Raw genomic sequence first — 14092 nt, forward strand, 5'->3', positions numbered from 1 at the left:
AATCTGCCTGCAATGTGAGAGACCTGGGTTTGATCCCTGGGTTGGGAAGATCTCCTAGAGAAGGGAATGGCTACCCATTCCAGTATTCTGGCCTGGAGAATTCCACGGACTGTGTCATCCATGGGGTCGCAAAGAGTTGGACTGACTGAGCGGCTTTCACCTTCACCCTACGTCTAGCCATTACCATGGACCAGTGAATCAGAACTACGTGCAGACCAAGTTCTTTTATTGATTTGTTTTTTGGCTGCACTGGGTCTTTGAGTTTTGCACAGGCTTTCTCTAGTTGCAGCTAGTGAGAGCTGCCTTCATTGTGGTGTGTGGGCCTCTCATTGTGGTAGTTTCTCTCATTGTGGAACACATAAGGCATGCAACTTCAGTAGTTGCAGCAAATTGCAGCTTGTGGGATCTGGAGTATGGGCTCAGTTGTGGTGCATGGGTTTAGTCGCTCTGAGGCATGTGGGCGCTTCCAGCGCCAGTGATCGAACCTGTGTCCCCTGCACTGGCAGGCGGATTCTTATCCACTGCACCACCAGGGACCTTCTCAACTTCTTTCTTATCCAATAAACTAGCTATAATGTCTTTTTGTTCCTGTATCATGATTTTGAATTAATGCTAAATTATTCTTAAACACTTAGCTCACTTGGAGCTTTCCATAGAGATATTTAAAGAGACATCTTCTTGTGTAGACATTCAGAAATCAGATTGTCTTAGTTTACCAAATGTAATCCATTTTTGTCTAGGACTTGGAACTACTTTAATTTTGTTTTATTTGAGCTTGGTGTTTGTGATAGCCGTGAAGATGCACTTTGCAGATCTCTAACTGTAGGGAGCTTAATGGACCAAGCACCTTTGCTGCTGGACTCTGAAATTCATTCCTGCATTTGCATCAAGGCAAATTCCATGGACCTTTCACAACCAGTGACTGATCAAAGCAAGGATACCAAGGCTGGTTTCTGGAAGATCTGAGACTCCTGATGGCTAATTTTTGGTTTAAGGATGGTGACAGTCAGTTCTCTAGAGAACAGAACTGATAGGATGTGTATATATGTATATATATATATATATATAGGGGCTTCCCAGGCCTTCAGTGGTAGAGAATCTGCCTGCCAAGCAGGAGACGTGAGTTTGATCCCTGGGATGGGAAGATCCCCTGGAGGAGGACATGGTAATTCACTCCAGTATCCTTGCCTGGAGAATCCCATGGACAGAGGAGCCTGACGGGCTATAGTCCATGGGGTCACAAAGAGTAGGACAGGACTTAGTAACTAAACAACAACAAGACAGAGAAAGATGTATACACACACACAATCCACACTCGCACATAGCGTGTATGTGTGTGGTGTGTGTTTGTTTTGTAGCTGGAGTTTGGAGGCGCTCTCTCTAGAACTTCTTCCTTAAAAGACTTCAGTCCTTTTTCTCTTATGGCCTTCAGCTGATTGGATGAGGCTCACCCATATTATGGAGGATTAAACTCATAATCTATGATTTAAATGCTAATATTATCTTAAAAATACCTTCACTGCAACATCTAGATGGCTGTTTGATATAACATGTGGGTGACCAAATATCTGGGTACTGTGGCCTAGCCAAGTGACATAAAGTAAATCACTAAAATACAGGCTTTAACTATATTTTCAACAAATAGGATGAGATGATGATAACATTTAACTAAAGGGTAAATTTCTGGATTTCAAACTGAACAATTTTCTCCTTCCACTAATGAAAGAAAATAGTTTTTTACTTACTTTAAATGTATTCAGTGGAGACATAGGACTCTCAGGCTACAAAGCCTGCCCTAGAATTATAAACTGGTCTACAATATTATGGTGATGGTGTACATACATAATTAAGTTTTGAAAGTACAGAAAGGAACAGAGAATAATAGTATACATACTTTAATTGGCGCTGGGCTTCTTGACAGTAGGAAAAGAGAAGGTGAAAAATCTATAAACATTTCAGTGCATAGGAGCTCTTTTTTAGTATTTTCCAAGTTTCCAACAGAAAGACCTTTGGAGAAGCAAGAAATATAAAAATAAGTGAGGAAATAAAGTAAAAATTTTTAAGAGAAATAACTTAGTCTATTTAAAAAGTGATCTTCCCTTTGATGTTACTGAGATTTCTTTGCTAATCTACATTCCAAATAACCAGAAGAAGAATCCCATTAAGTTTCCAAAGCTCATTTGTTCTGGCCACCATTTGTTTAACAGAGTTGATTAATATTTCTTTCTGAATACTGAGTTGGGAAACTTTTTTCTTATTTTGGTGGGGAAGCTGTACCAGATGGCTTGTGGGATACTAGTTCCCCGACCAGGGATTGAAACCAGGCCCATGGCAGTGAAAGTTCTGAGTCTTAGACACTGAACTGCCAGGGAATTCCTGGGAAACTTGTATTACAATGACCTAATCAATGATTTTCAAGTTAAACAAAAAAATATCTGATGCCTTCTTGGTCTAGGTTGACTCTGTCTGAATTGGGAGATAGAACAGGCAATTTGGAAACACCTTTCAGGGGATTCTGTTCAACTGAAACTGCTGGCTTACGGAATAGTAAATTATTAATATTTAAATCTAACATTCCAAATTTCTGTTTTTCAAGACCAAATTCCATGGACCTAAGGAAAATATAAAGCTAAATAGGTAAAGAGAATGCTAGATCAATACACTTGTCAAATTTGTCCAGCATAATTCAGCTATTTTTTTAATTTGCAAAAAAGAAAAACTGACACACATTTATTACTCTGCTGTTCCTTGGTGAAGTGGCCTGGATGCTGATGATGTTTATAATTATTATTTTGAGCAAGATAATAAAGTGATCATGATCTTGTTGAGTTATAATGAAGGTCGATAATGAAGGTTGCTCAGTTGTGTCCAACTCTTTGCGACCCCCATGGACTGTAGCCTACCAGGCTCCTCTGTCCATGGGATTTTCCAGGCAAGACTACTGGAATGGGTTGCCATTTCCTTCTCCAGGAGATCTTCCTGACCCAGGGATTGAGCCCGGTCTCCACATTGTAGACAAATGCTTTACCATCTGAGCCACCAGGGAAGTCCCTCTTGAGTTATATGATCATCTAAATTCCAAAGCACTCACAAAATTGAGCAAACAAAGCCAGTACTTGCATACTAGGAAAAGGAAACATATTGCTGTTGGAAGCCACAGGCCAGGTCAAAAATAAATGTTTTATATCACATGGTAAAATAAAAGAGGGATTCTACCCCAAGACCACCTTGATAAAGATCCATAGTTACTGCAGCTGCAAGGGAGAGTCCAGTCAAGGCAGCTCAGAATAAACAACAGCCTAAAAAAGCAAATATGTTAGCACATTATTTCAAACCCCACCCCACCTCATAGCCATCTGCTCTCCAGAGATGGTCTAGAAATTCTTGAAAGGGAGAGATACACTAGCAGGGCTGCCCGCCCCACTCCCCCACAGATCCCAAAAAAGGGAGAGGCAGCAGCATGGGCCAGTCTGGGACTCTGGCTTTCTTAGGATGAACAAGTTAGGCATACAGAGTCCCCAAATAAAGCATAATTAGATTTATCTGTGAAAAACAGATTTTGTGAGATAAAATTCTTCTTAAATTTTAACTTTGGCCCTAAAATGACAGAACTCAGATACCAAAGTTAGATGATACACCAAGATGTGTATTTTCAAGGTAAATGTCCAAGAACCAATTAGACAACTGACCTACAATTAAGACATAAAAGAGTTGATAGCATGGAGCAGGGGTTGGCAGTGTTTTCTGGAAAGAGCCAGATGGCTGTGCAAATATTTCAGGTTTGTGGGCTAGATGGGCTCGGTTGCAACTATTCAACTCTGTTGCAACACAAAAGCAGCCAAAGCCAGTATTTAAATGAGTGAGTATGGCTGTGTTCCAATAAAACTTTATTTAAAAGTAAATGACAGGCTGGATTTGGCCCACAAGCTGTAGCTTGTCCACTGCTGGCATTGAGGAAGAGAGGGTTTATCAACAGGCTCTTTTGGTGAAAATTCTCCCAAGCACCATGAGACTCTCATCCTGAGCCTGGGAGGTGGGGAGGAGGCTTCAAGAGGACCATGTGGCATGCTTGATGCATCCTCTTGACTGTATGGGGCATGTTGTTCTCAAGACTGGACGTTAGATGCACTCTGAACCAATGGTAGAACAAACATCCGTAAGTGCTTCTCACGTACCTGCCTAAGCTGGTCTGAGTTCAAAAGGAACACCTGGGAAGGTGAGAGGACTCCAACAGAGACTATTCTCTGTAGAGTAGAACAAAACTTGGAACAGTATGGGAAGTGGCCCCAGAGAAATTATTGTGACTTGACCTTCTCATCTGTAAATTGAGACTGTGTTTGAACAGAGGATTATTTTATGCCAAGAGTGAGCCAATAAGTTATGAAGCTGAAATTTCATGCAGGAGCAAAGGAAAAACCTCCTCCAGTGAAAAAAATTGAATGGGACTGTTAAGGCAAAAACAAACAGCATTTCTTGTTGGTTTTACAAATATTTTATAACAGAAAACTTCAAAAGCACAGTCCAAAGAGAAGAGCAGAGTCTGATGACCTCTCATGTCCTCATAACATAGCAGTTGTTAACTCTGGTTCAATCTTGTTGCAGCTATAATGTCCATCTACTCTCTTTTATCCATCTCCGTATCCCATACACAGAATTACTTAGAAACATATCCAATGTCTGTATTTCCTTTATATTGGAAGTAAGATCCAGAGGTTTGATTAGATTCAGGTTCATTTAATTAGTGAGACTGTCTCAGGGTTCTAGTGTGCACTCCTATAGCGCTTCCAGGACAGTAATGTCTGGGCCTCTCTCAGCAACGTTAATATTGATCAGCATTTAGGACAGTTTGACTCATCTATTATAGTTCTTTATCAGCTTTCTAAAAAAAATCAGTTTTAGTAACCACTGACGATTTCCCAGATCCATAATTCTATTAGGGAAAATGACATTTTGATGACCTATCATTGGTTGTGCATTGGTTATATGTATACTTGCTAGAACAATGGGATCCCCTGGATTGGGGACTCATTAATCTTTTCACAAGAGTCCTTTTTATTCCTTAGCTTTGGAATTTTGCTGTATTTTTGTTTGTTTGGAAGCCTATGAGCTTCTTAGCTATAGAAACAAAATTCACTTCTGCTCAATTGTCACCTACTTCATGAAAAGGAAGCCTGCTTCTCCAACCTACTTTGGTAAGATCTGCATACTTCTATGGCTATGACCTTCAGAGAACTGGTTGGTCCTCTGCTCTGAAAGATCCTTCAGTGCCAAGTACAGAGTACCTTTCCAGTCTTCCTGGTAAGATTAAATGTTATTGTTGAGAGGTTTTCACCTTTTTTGTGAAATAGTTTTGCAGATATTATAATGTCTTGGTACCATAACCATTGTCTTTTGGTTATGTGAAAATTTTCACATTTAAGAAGAAAGTAGACAATCTTCCTCAATCCATGCCTTGGTTGGTTAATTGAGGGAATGGTGGGTTTCTGTGCAGCTGAATGATTACATTCACTGCTTCTCATTCCTTCCATGTTGTTGTTGTTTAGTCACTAAGTCGTGTCCTACTCTTCTGCGACCCCATGGAATGTAGCATGCCAGGTTCCTCTGTCCATGGGATTTCCCAGGCAAGAATATTAGAGTGGGTTGCCATTTCTTTCTCCAGGGGATCTTCCTGACCCAGGGACTGAATGCATGTCTCTTGTGTCCCTTGCTTGGCAGGCAGATTCTTTACCACTGAGCCACCTGGGAAGCCCAGTTCCATCCGGCTCCTTCTTATTCTGCCCTCAGTGGTGTTGTCCAAGCCAAGGAAGATAGGAGATAGTTTTCACATCTCTCATTCCTTGCTTTCTCATCACAATCGATGTGGGACTTACAACATGCTTACAAGGAAATATAAATACTGTATTCACAGGGCCAAAAAAATAGAGGCTGTATCTATAAATTTGCCAATTTAAAGTATGGTGGGAGAAGGAGAGGGTAGGACAAATTGAGAAAGTAGCAATGACATATATACACTATCATGTGTAAAACAGTAAACCAGCGGGGAACTGCTGTGTAACACACAGAGTCCAGTTTGGTGCTCTGTGATCACCTAGGTGGGTAAAATGGGTGGGGAGTGGGGAAGAGCGAGACTAAAAAGGGAAGGGATAATTATGGCTGATTCACAGAAGAGACCACCACAACACTGAAAAGCAATTATCCTCCAAAAAAAAAAAAAAAAGTATACTTCTTGGGTCTCAAAAATTAAGTGGCATTTTGTCCATATTCCTGGAGGGAGAAGGCCAAACTCTTAAATAATCTCAATGTCATAAGCAAGTGGTCCTCCAATGGAAAATCCCAGGTAAAAAGATATTTTTTCTATGCTTCTGCCACTTCTGAGTTGACCCAGAAAAGCAGGTGTGATGGGTATTGTGATTTTTTCCTTGATTCCATATTCTATGTATAAACAATTATTTTCAGCTCGTCCCTTTAACCGAAGCAAAAGCTCTTGGACTTTTTTCTCCTTCCATACATCTCCACTCTGCCACAAGGAATTAATATCAGCTGTCTTTTCAAAACATTGATCAATTTTTCCTTTGTGAACAAGTCTGTTCATATTGTTACCTTTCCCAAGAAAGAAATAAGCAATTGGTTGCTTTATACGATACATATGCTTATATTGTCCCCGAAAAGAATTTTCCAGTGACCGAGCATACTTTTCCATTAGTCTAGAATCTTGATCTAGTTGTTGGTTTTCTGGCCAGAATAAGAGGGAAGCTAGGAAATAAGGTTCTGGATACCGACATGACATTCCTGCTTGTTGTAAGACTTCTCGAAGCTGTTCTTTCAGTTTTTTAATTGGCTTCACTATTTTGGAGGTTGGTTTAATACAGTAGAGAATGATGTTGGCCAGGATGAAATTTTGCTTTTCCTTTGGCGGGATTCTGACAGCGCATTGTTCAAAGAGAAAAGTATATTTGTTCATTATATCTTCCATGGTGTGTATGGCATCTTCTTGAGATTTGATAAGATATTCCAAGAGTCCAGAAAACTTGTCTGCTTTTAAAACTTCCAGTCTTCTCCGATACAGCTCTACCTGAAGTGGCAAACTAAGCTTTGGGCCAAAATCTGTGTTCTGTAATTCCTCTGAGGGGCCAAATATATCTGCATACTTCTTAAAATACCCAGCCACCTTTCTCCGTGTTTTGGCCTCTTCATTTTGCTTAATATTGTTCCTAGGTTTTAGAAGGACAAAGTATTCATCAAAAAAATCAAAGGACTTTTTCAAAGAAAATTTCAAATTGGTTAGGTAAGAAATAAAGTTCTTGAGGACTAATTTAAATTCATTGTTTGGGTCTCCAGGAATGTCTTTACTTCCTGATATAAAGTTGATCATATCTCTTTTAGACAGTTCATTTTTATTGTCAAAAAAAGGAATGAACTGGAGAATGTGGATTGTGTAGAGCCCAACTTCTATCTCCCCTTGATAGCCAGCTATATTGTAAGTATCATACCGCCTTTTTGACTTCTGGTAAAACCTTTCCTTAACTTCATACTCTCTATCCTCACTTTGCTGTTGAGATTCCTTGAATGCATTTGAGGCATGTACTGCTAAATCCAAAAGCTCAGATAGCTCTTCAACAGAAATGCTCCTGTTTCTTTCATTATCTTCTATCCACCATCTTATTTTACTTTTGAAGACTTGACCCAGTGTATCTGAGATATAAGAATTGTCAGGTTCTATCTTTTTTGCTTGCTTTGCCCATTGTAGAGCACTGTGAAAGTCCTTCTCTTTAATGTAGAAATGTCTTGCCAAGGCTTGGCAAATGAATGCATTTGGGTTGAACCGACGAATGCCTTCAAGTAATACAGTTTTAACTGCCACATTCCCTTCATCTCTATGTAATGCTTCAATGAACGGGGAAAACCAAGTTCCTAATTCACCTTCATTTTCATTGCGCTGTCTTGTGAGCAGCAATGTTTGCACATCTTCTAAAAATTTGCTTCTTCCTATTCCAGTATCATAGAACAAATTTTCTGTTAGCATATCCAGCATAATTTGACTCTTATCCAAGTCATAGCTTATCTTCAACTCTTCCAATGAACGAATGGCAATCAAACGGTGAATAATGCGTACTCCACAGTAGTTACCACATTCTACCACCTCTGTTTTTATTAGAATTGTAGAGTAGGTGCCCATTTTGTCTTCAAATTTTTCTGTTCCCCAGAAAGCTTTCTTGTTTGTGATTCCTAGGAACTTTTCACACTGTGATAATGAAATGGTGGTATCTGGCACGTATGAGTTAAGAAGGGCCAGAAAGGAAAAAAGCTTTGCTTCCTTGGTGGAAATATTTTGTTCTTTCAGGATATTCCTGACCACATCTTCTATGTATTTTTTATTAAAGTTGGTTTTCATAATCATGAAGGAATAAAAATCTTGAAAGTTTTTATGCTGGTCTTCAATTTCTTTCAATTTAAGCTCAAAAGCTCTCTGTTCCTTGGGAGACAGTTGTTGTATTAGGGCAATACTGTCTGAGATCTTTGCACTTTTTTCAGGATTCTGTGATCTCCTGCAATTTAGGATGATCACTAGAGGTGTCTCATATCGAATAAACCTATTAGCTACAGCTGTGTGAATAGAAGCCTGCAGGAGATAGACATTATCCTGTTCTTCAAAGTCATCGACAAGCAGCAATATAGGTAAGTATTCCTGATTATTTGTTGTCCCGTAGGTTATTAAATTAGTCACTTGTTCTCCAATTTCAGAAAAATCCACTGTCTTGTTTTTCAGTACAGCACATCTGAATTTCTTCCTTAGTTCCCAGAGAATATGCATGGCCAACGTAGTCCCACCACAGCCCGGATGATGATACAGATGAATAATTTTGACACACGTCGACTTAGAAGAATCTGCCCCTCTTTGAATCATTTCTTCAAGTTTTTCATATTTATCCCTTTTCACAAAAGGGGAAGAATAGTTTTCAGAAGAAAAGTAGAAATTCCACCATGTTACTTTGCCACCTCGATAAAAATCTTCCTCTTTCAATGCTTTGAATTCAAGTAATTTTTTTTTGTCCTTCTCTAAGATTGTATCTTCACATTCATTTTCACAGAGAATTTCCAGAGCAGTCATGATATCTTCTTCTTTTTTCAGAAGGACAGTAGATGAACCAACAGATGGTAAAAATCTCTTGGAAGACTGAGTCACAGATTTTAGCTTAAGAATAGTTCCATTTATCTCTTCAAGACTTAAAGAAGAAATACATTGGTTTGATAATTCATCTTGCTGTGTTGTTAATCTTGCTTCAAGTAGATCTTTCCATCCCTGACATATGCGTGAATTTACACAAATACACAATATATTTTCCATTCCTTTGAGATCTTGGTAGAAAGCACAGAAGGTCTCAATGAGGGGGTCTCTTGGGTCATCAACGGAGGAGAGTAATAGAAATACCACCAAAAACTTCCCTCTTGGCATTATGTCTTCTTGGGTAAGAAATGATATCAGTTTCCTGACTTCAGACGCTTTTTCTCTTTGCCAGGAACTTGCATCTAAGGGTTTATACTTTTCACTGTCAAGATCTAACCGGCCATTGCAGAAAATCCAGCTGAGTTGTTGATAAAGATTCAGACTAGCAATCTTCTCATTTGTGGTTTTCCCCTCCACATACAAACTTGGGAAGTGAAGATTTGCTACTCGGGTTTCTTTGTATGCTTTGGCCACACCCTTGCTCACAGATTCAGGATCAAACTCCAACACAGCAAACCATTTAATTTCCTTTAGGAAATCTAAGTGTTTGGTTTGTGTAGGATGGCATTTGTTTATTACAAGAATGTACCAGTCGTAGTATGAATTATCTAACAAATCCTTATTTCCAGTCAACAATTTAACAAGCTTTGGCCCCTCGCTCTCTTTTTTAGTTATTTTTACTCTGCATTTCTCTTCTGCCTCTTTCCTAGATTCCGCCAGTTTTTTCAAATCTAATTTAAATGCTTTGAAATCTGCATTACTTTTCATGATGTCCTTAGAACTGGCCCCATCTCGCACAAAGACTGAGAATTTTGGACTTTGTTTCCATATTGTGTTGCTGTAATTTTGCATTTTAATCTGGAAATAATCAACTTCACATTCAGAATATTTTGGAACAACATCCACTTCAATAACAAATCTGTCAGATAGAGAACTATTTGGCAGTAAAACTTCTACAAATCTTGGCTCTCGAATGCAGTTCTTTGCTTTTTGGACCTGATGGTCTTCAAAATATTGGTGGATCATCAGATTGAAGTGGTCAATGAGAGCTTCCTTGGTGATGGTGGTAAATTCCACGCCAACAATTGTTCCATGAGGTTTGTCCTTGACTCCAAAATGAATGGTGCCGTTGGTACGTGAGTTCATACAAGCAGAAGCAAATCGGAAAACCTCATTGCTAAATTTCATTTTAGCATCCTCTTCTGTGGCTGTTTCTGTGTTTGTGAAGGCTTTGAATTCATGTATTGGATCAATGAGATTGAGTGGTCCTGTTTCAGGCTGCAGTTTAAAATTCAATTTGTAACGATATGGATCACTGAATTCATCAAAAGGGTATGACACGCATGTCGGCTCTGTGGATGGCTGCTTTTTCTTTGTGTCATCTATTTCATCTTCCATGAACTCATTTTTCAGTGACTTAGAACCTTTAGTAACTGTACTCACTGTAGAGTCATTAACCTTATCTGATTTCTTTTTATTCTTTTGTTTTGAAGTCTCTCCATCTTTCTCATGTGTTTTAGGAACACTTTTACTGCCTTTTCCACTCTTACATGTCTGGAAAGGATCTCCAGAGGATGTCTCCAGCAACTCTTTGAAGAGATGCTCTATTTGGATAGCTGGTCCAAATGTTATGCCCATAGCAACAAGGTGATCTTTAGTTAAGTACTTCAAATTTCTACCATTCACATCTTGTGCAGTCAAAATTGCTCTGTGTTTTTGTTCAATTTTATGACTTTCTAACCACTGATTTACATCCTCTTTTGTCCAGTCATCTGTATTTTCTGGTAAGTTAAGTTGTGCTGCCATTCTGATACCTGTGTATAGAAAAAGAAAAATTATTTTGTATTTTTATAAAGAAATTTAAAAAATAATCAGTTAATTTTTCAATTGACAATATGTGTGTGTCCTAGAAAATTGAAAATGGCACAAAAGGATATACACACCCTCTAATGACCCTCTTGAGAGGAAATTACCATTATCAGTTTCTTCTATATCCTTCCAGAGAAATACTACCAAATATAAATGAGTGAGCACTTTTCCCCATTCAATGGCAACATACCATGCACAATTCCCTTTGCCTTGCCTTATTCATTAACTGCATCTTGGGGATGCTTCTAGTAGAGAGAGAGAGAGAGAGAGAAGTTTCTTCCTCCTTAATGGTTGTTTTCTATAATGTGTGTTAGCTCTATTGTTTAAATATTCAATTCTGCTGTAGAAAATAAGAGAAACAAAAAAGGGTATATGAAACTAAAGAGAGATGGACATGTAAAATGAGAAGTATTTACGAAGCAAGATATGGAAGCAAGTCATTTGTGAAACATGTTATAATAGACATAGATTAAGTAAATAGCACATGTGAGTGTTAAACATAGTTAGGAAGAGACTGAAGGGCCAAATAGATATTAAATATTCATGAGGCACTCTTGAAGCACTTTATATGTTTTAAAATTTTAATTGGGTCACCTACTGTTGACACCCATTCTGATCTCTAGTGTCCTGTAATTAAGAAACATAAACAAAATCCTGAGTAGCTTATGAGGCTAGTTGATTAGTTAGAGCTGCAGTCAGGCATACATGCCCCTCTGCATCTCTCTGATTGGAGCAAGTGGACTTCACTGACACAAGGTATCTTGTATTTGCTGATTTCCCTTGGAAAGACCTTTTAATTGATTCAATGAAGATGTGCCTCAAATACCTTAGATTGATCTGTGAGCCATTCAATTTCATGACTTCTGGGATAGCTTGCTGGGTAGTGAATTTAGAGGCTACTATTACATTCATGTAAATTTTCACATAATATTTGGTAATAGCTGATTCCTGGGCAGTAACAAATGGCATTACTATTTGGTATACAAATGGCAAGCTACTATTTGGAAAATCATTGGCAATCTGGGTTATGGATATATAGCAATGGTTAGGGATAAAAAACAATAGACAAAAATAGTTTTAAGTACAACCCCAAATGGCTAAAAAATGTGAGCTTTAAGTACAGCTTAAATAGCTTTCAGTACAATCCAAAAATTGCTCCAAAAATGTGAGCCATTCCTATAAAATCACTATGGGAGAATCAAATCAACAAAGAAGAAAAGCCTCGGGGATATGGAAAATAGACTATATAGGTACACTTCCATGAAATAATTAATACACAGGAATACTGCCTACAAGAGGCAGATAAAAACTCAGGTTAGGATTTACTTCCCCTTCCAGACATAAAGCTGCCAGACCAATGGCCCAAGGTTAAAGCTATTATTCTCTGGTTAGTAATTCCTGTATTCACATTAAGTGAATAAAAGATATAGCTTATCTTTTGCTATATCAACACAAAAACTGGCAAAGATATGCACAATTGATGGAAATTCTTAAAATACTATGACAATCAGAAACCACAGAGATGTAATGCCTTCTAAAAAAGTTTAATTAGGTGAAATTTCTTTCAGTAATTTGGCCTGTAGATACTAAGTAGCTCAAATTTAAAATAAGCTGGGGAAAGAGAGAAAGAAAAGAGGTGGGAAATTGTTTTAAGTGTACTAACTTTTAAAGTAAGCCCTTTTGTGGGACTATATCAAACTCAAAAACTATGCATCAAAGGACACAATGAATAGAATGAAAAGGTGACTTATGGAATGGGAGAAAATATTTGTAAAGCATAGATCTGATGAGGGGTTAATCTAGAATATGTTAAAAAAAAATCTCCTACAACTCAACAACAACAAAACGAATAACCCAATTAAAAGTGAGCAAAGGACTTCAACATTTCTCCAAAGACCAAAGATGTACCAGTGACCAACAAGCACATGAAAAGATGTTCACCATCACTGATCATTAGAGACGTACAAACCTAAAACACAATGCTGTGTCATTGCACATCTGCTGTGATGCTGCTGCTGCTAGTCGCTTCAGTCGTGTCCGACTCTGTGCGACCCTATGATGATGACTACTATTAAAAACGTCCAGAAAAATAACAAGAGTGAGGACGACGTGGAGAAATTAAAGGAAACTCTGTGCACTACTGGTGGGAATATGAAAAGAGGCAACCTATACAACCTAGCTTAAGAGAATGGTGAAAAGGAAGTTCTCTAAACAGAAAGAAAATAATAAGAGAAGGAACCTTGGTACATTAGGATGGAAAAAGGAACACAGTAAGCAAAAAAAACTGGTAAATATAATAGACTTCTTCTCTTTGGTTTTTAAAACTTATGTTTGATTTTTAAACCACTGTCTGATATGGTTCTAAATGTATTTAGTGAAAATATTTAAGATCATTATACATGACAGGTAAGGGGATTTCTGTGCTTCTATGCTTTCTATGACAGGTAAGGGATATCTTCTATGAAGATTTCTATGCTTCACTCAAACTGGTAAAAAAAAAAAAAAACCCACTATTGAACTATCACAAGTTATGTATACATAATGTAACATCTATAGAAACCAATAAAAAGTTATACCAAGGTTCCTTCACACATGCAAATTTGACAACTGAAATGAAATGGAACAATTCCTCAAAAAACAAACTTCTGTAGTCCATTTAATATGAAACAGATTATTTTAATGGTCCCATAACTTAAAAGAAAACTGGATTTTTAATTTTAAAGATCTCCCTACAAAGAAAAATTTCCAGGTCTAGACAGATTCACTGAAGAATTCTACCAAACATTTAAAGAATTAACACTGATTTTATATAATCTCTTCTAGAACACAGTAAAAGAGGGAATTCTTCTCAATTCATTTTATGAAGCTGGTATTACCCTACTAGCCAAGCCTCTGCAAACCCAGCCTTGAGGTGAGCTTCAATGAACCAAGACTCCTGCCTCACCCTAGTAACAAGACAGTTACCGGAGACCCCAGGCTCAAAGTAGTCTCCTGCAG

At 38.1% G+C, this 14092-nt stretch overlaps 1 protein-coding gene across 4 annotated transcripts in view; it reads right to left on the reverse strand.

The window, feature by feature from the left end:
* Positions 1-3870: 3870 nt before the first annotated feature.
* The window catches only part of LOC122438090 (sterile alpha motif domain-containing protein 9-like), a 35783-nt gene continuing 25561 nt past the window's right edge, over positions 3871-14092 (reverse strand). For 3 of the 4 annotated variants that reach the window (XM_043462590.1, XM_043462593.1, XM_043462592.1), the window contains one exon: positions 3871-11040. In XM_043462590.1, coding sequence (XP_043318525.1) covers positions 6287-11040 — 4754 coding nt within the window. In that variant the 3' untranslated portion in view covers positions 3871-6286. Of the gene's footprint in view, positions 11041-13064; positions 13086-14092 lie in introns of those variants that run through there. The other variant, XM_043462591.1, reaches the window with a different exon arrangement.

The sequence above is a fragment of the Cervus canadensis genome, chromosome 3 (genome assembly GCF_019320065.1).
Source record: "Cervus canadensis isolate Bull #8, Minnesota chromosome 3, ASM1932006v1, whole genome shotgun sequence".
Taxonomy (NCBI): domain Eukaryota; kingdom Metazoa; phylum Chordata; class Mammalia; order Artiodactyla; family Cervidae; genus Cervus; species Cervus canadensis.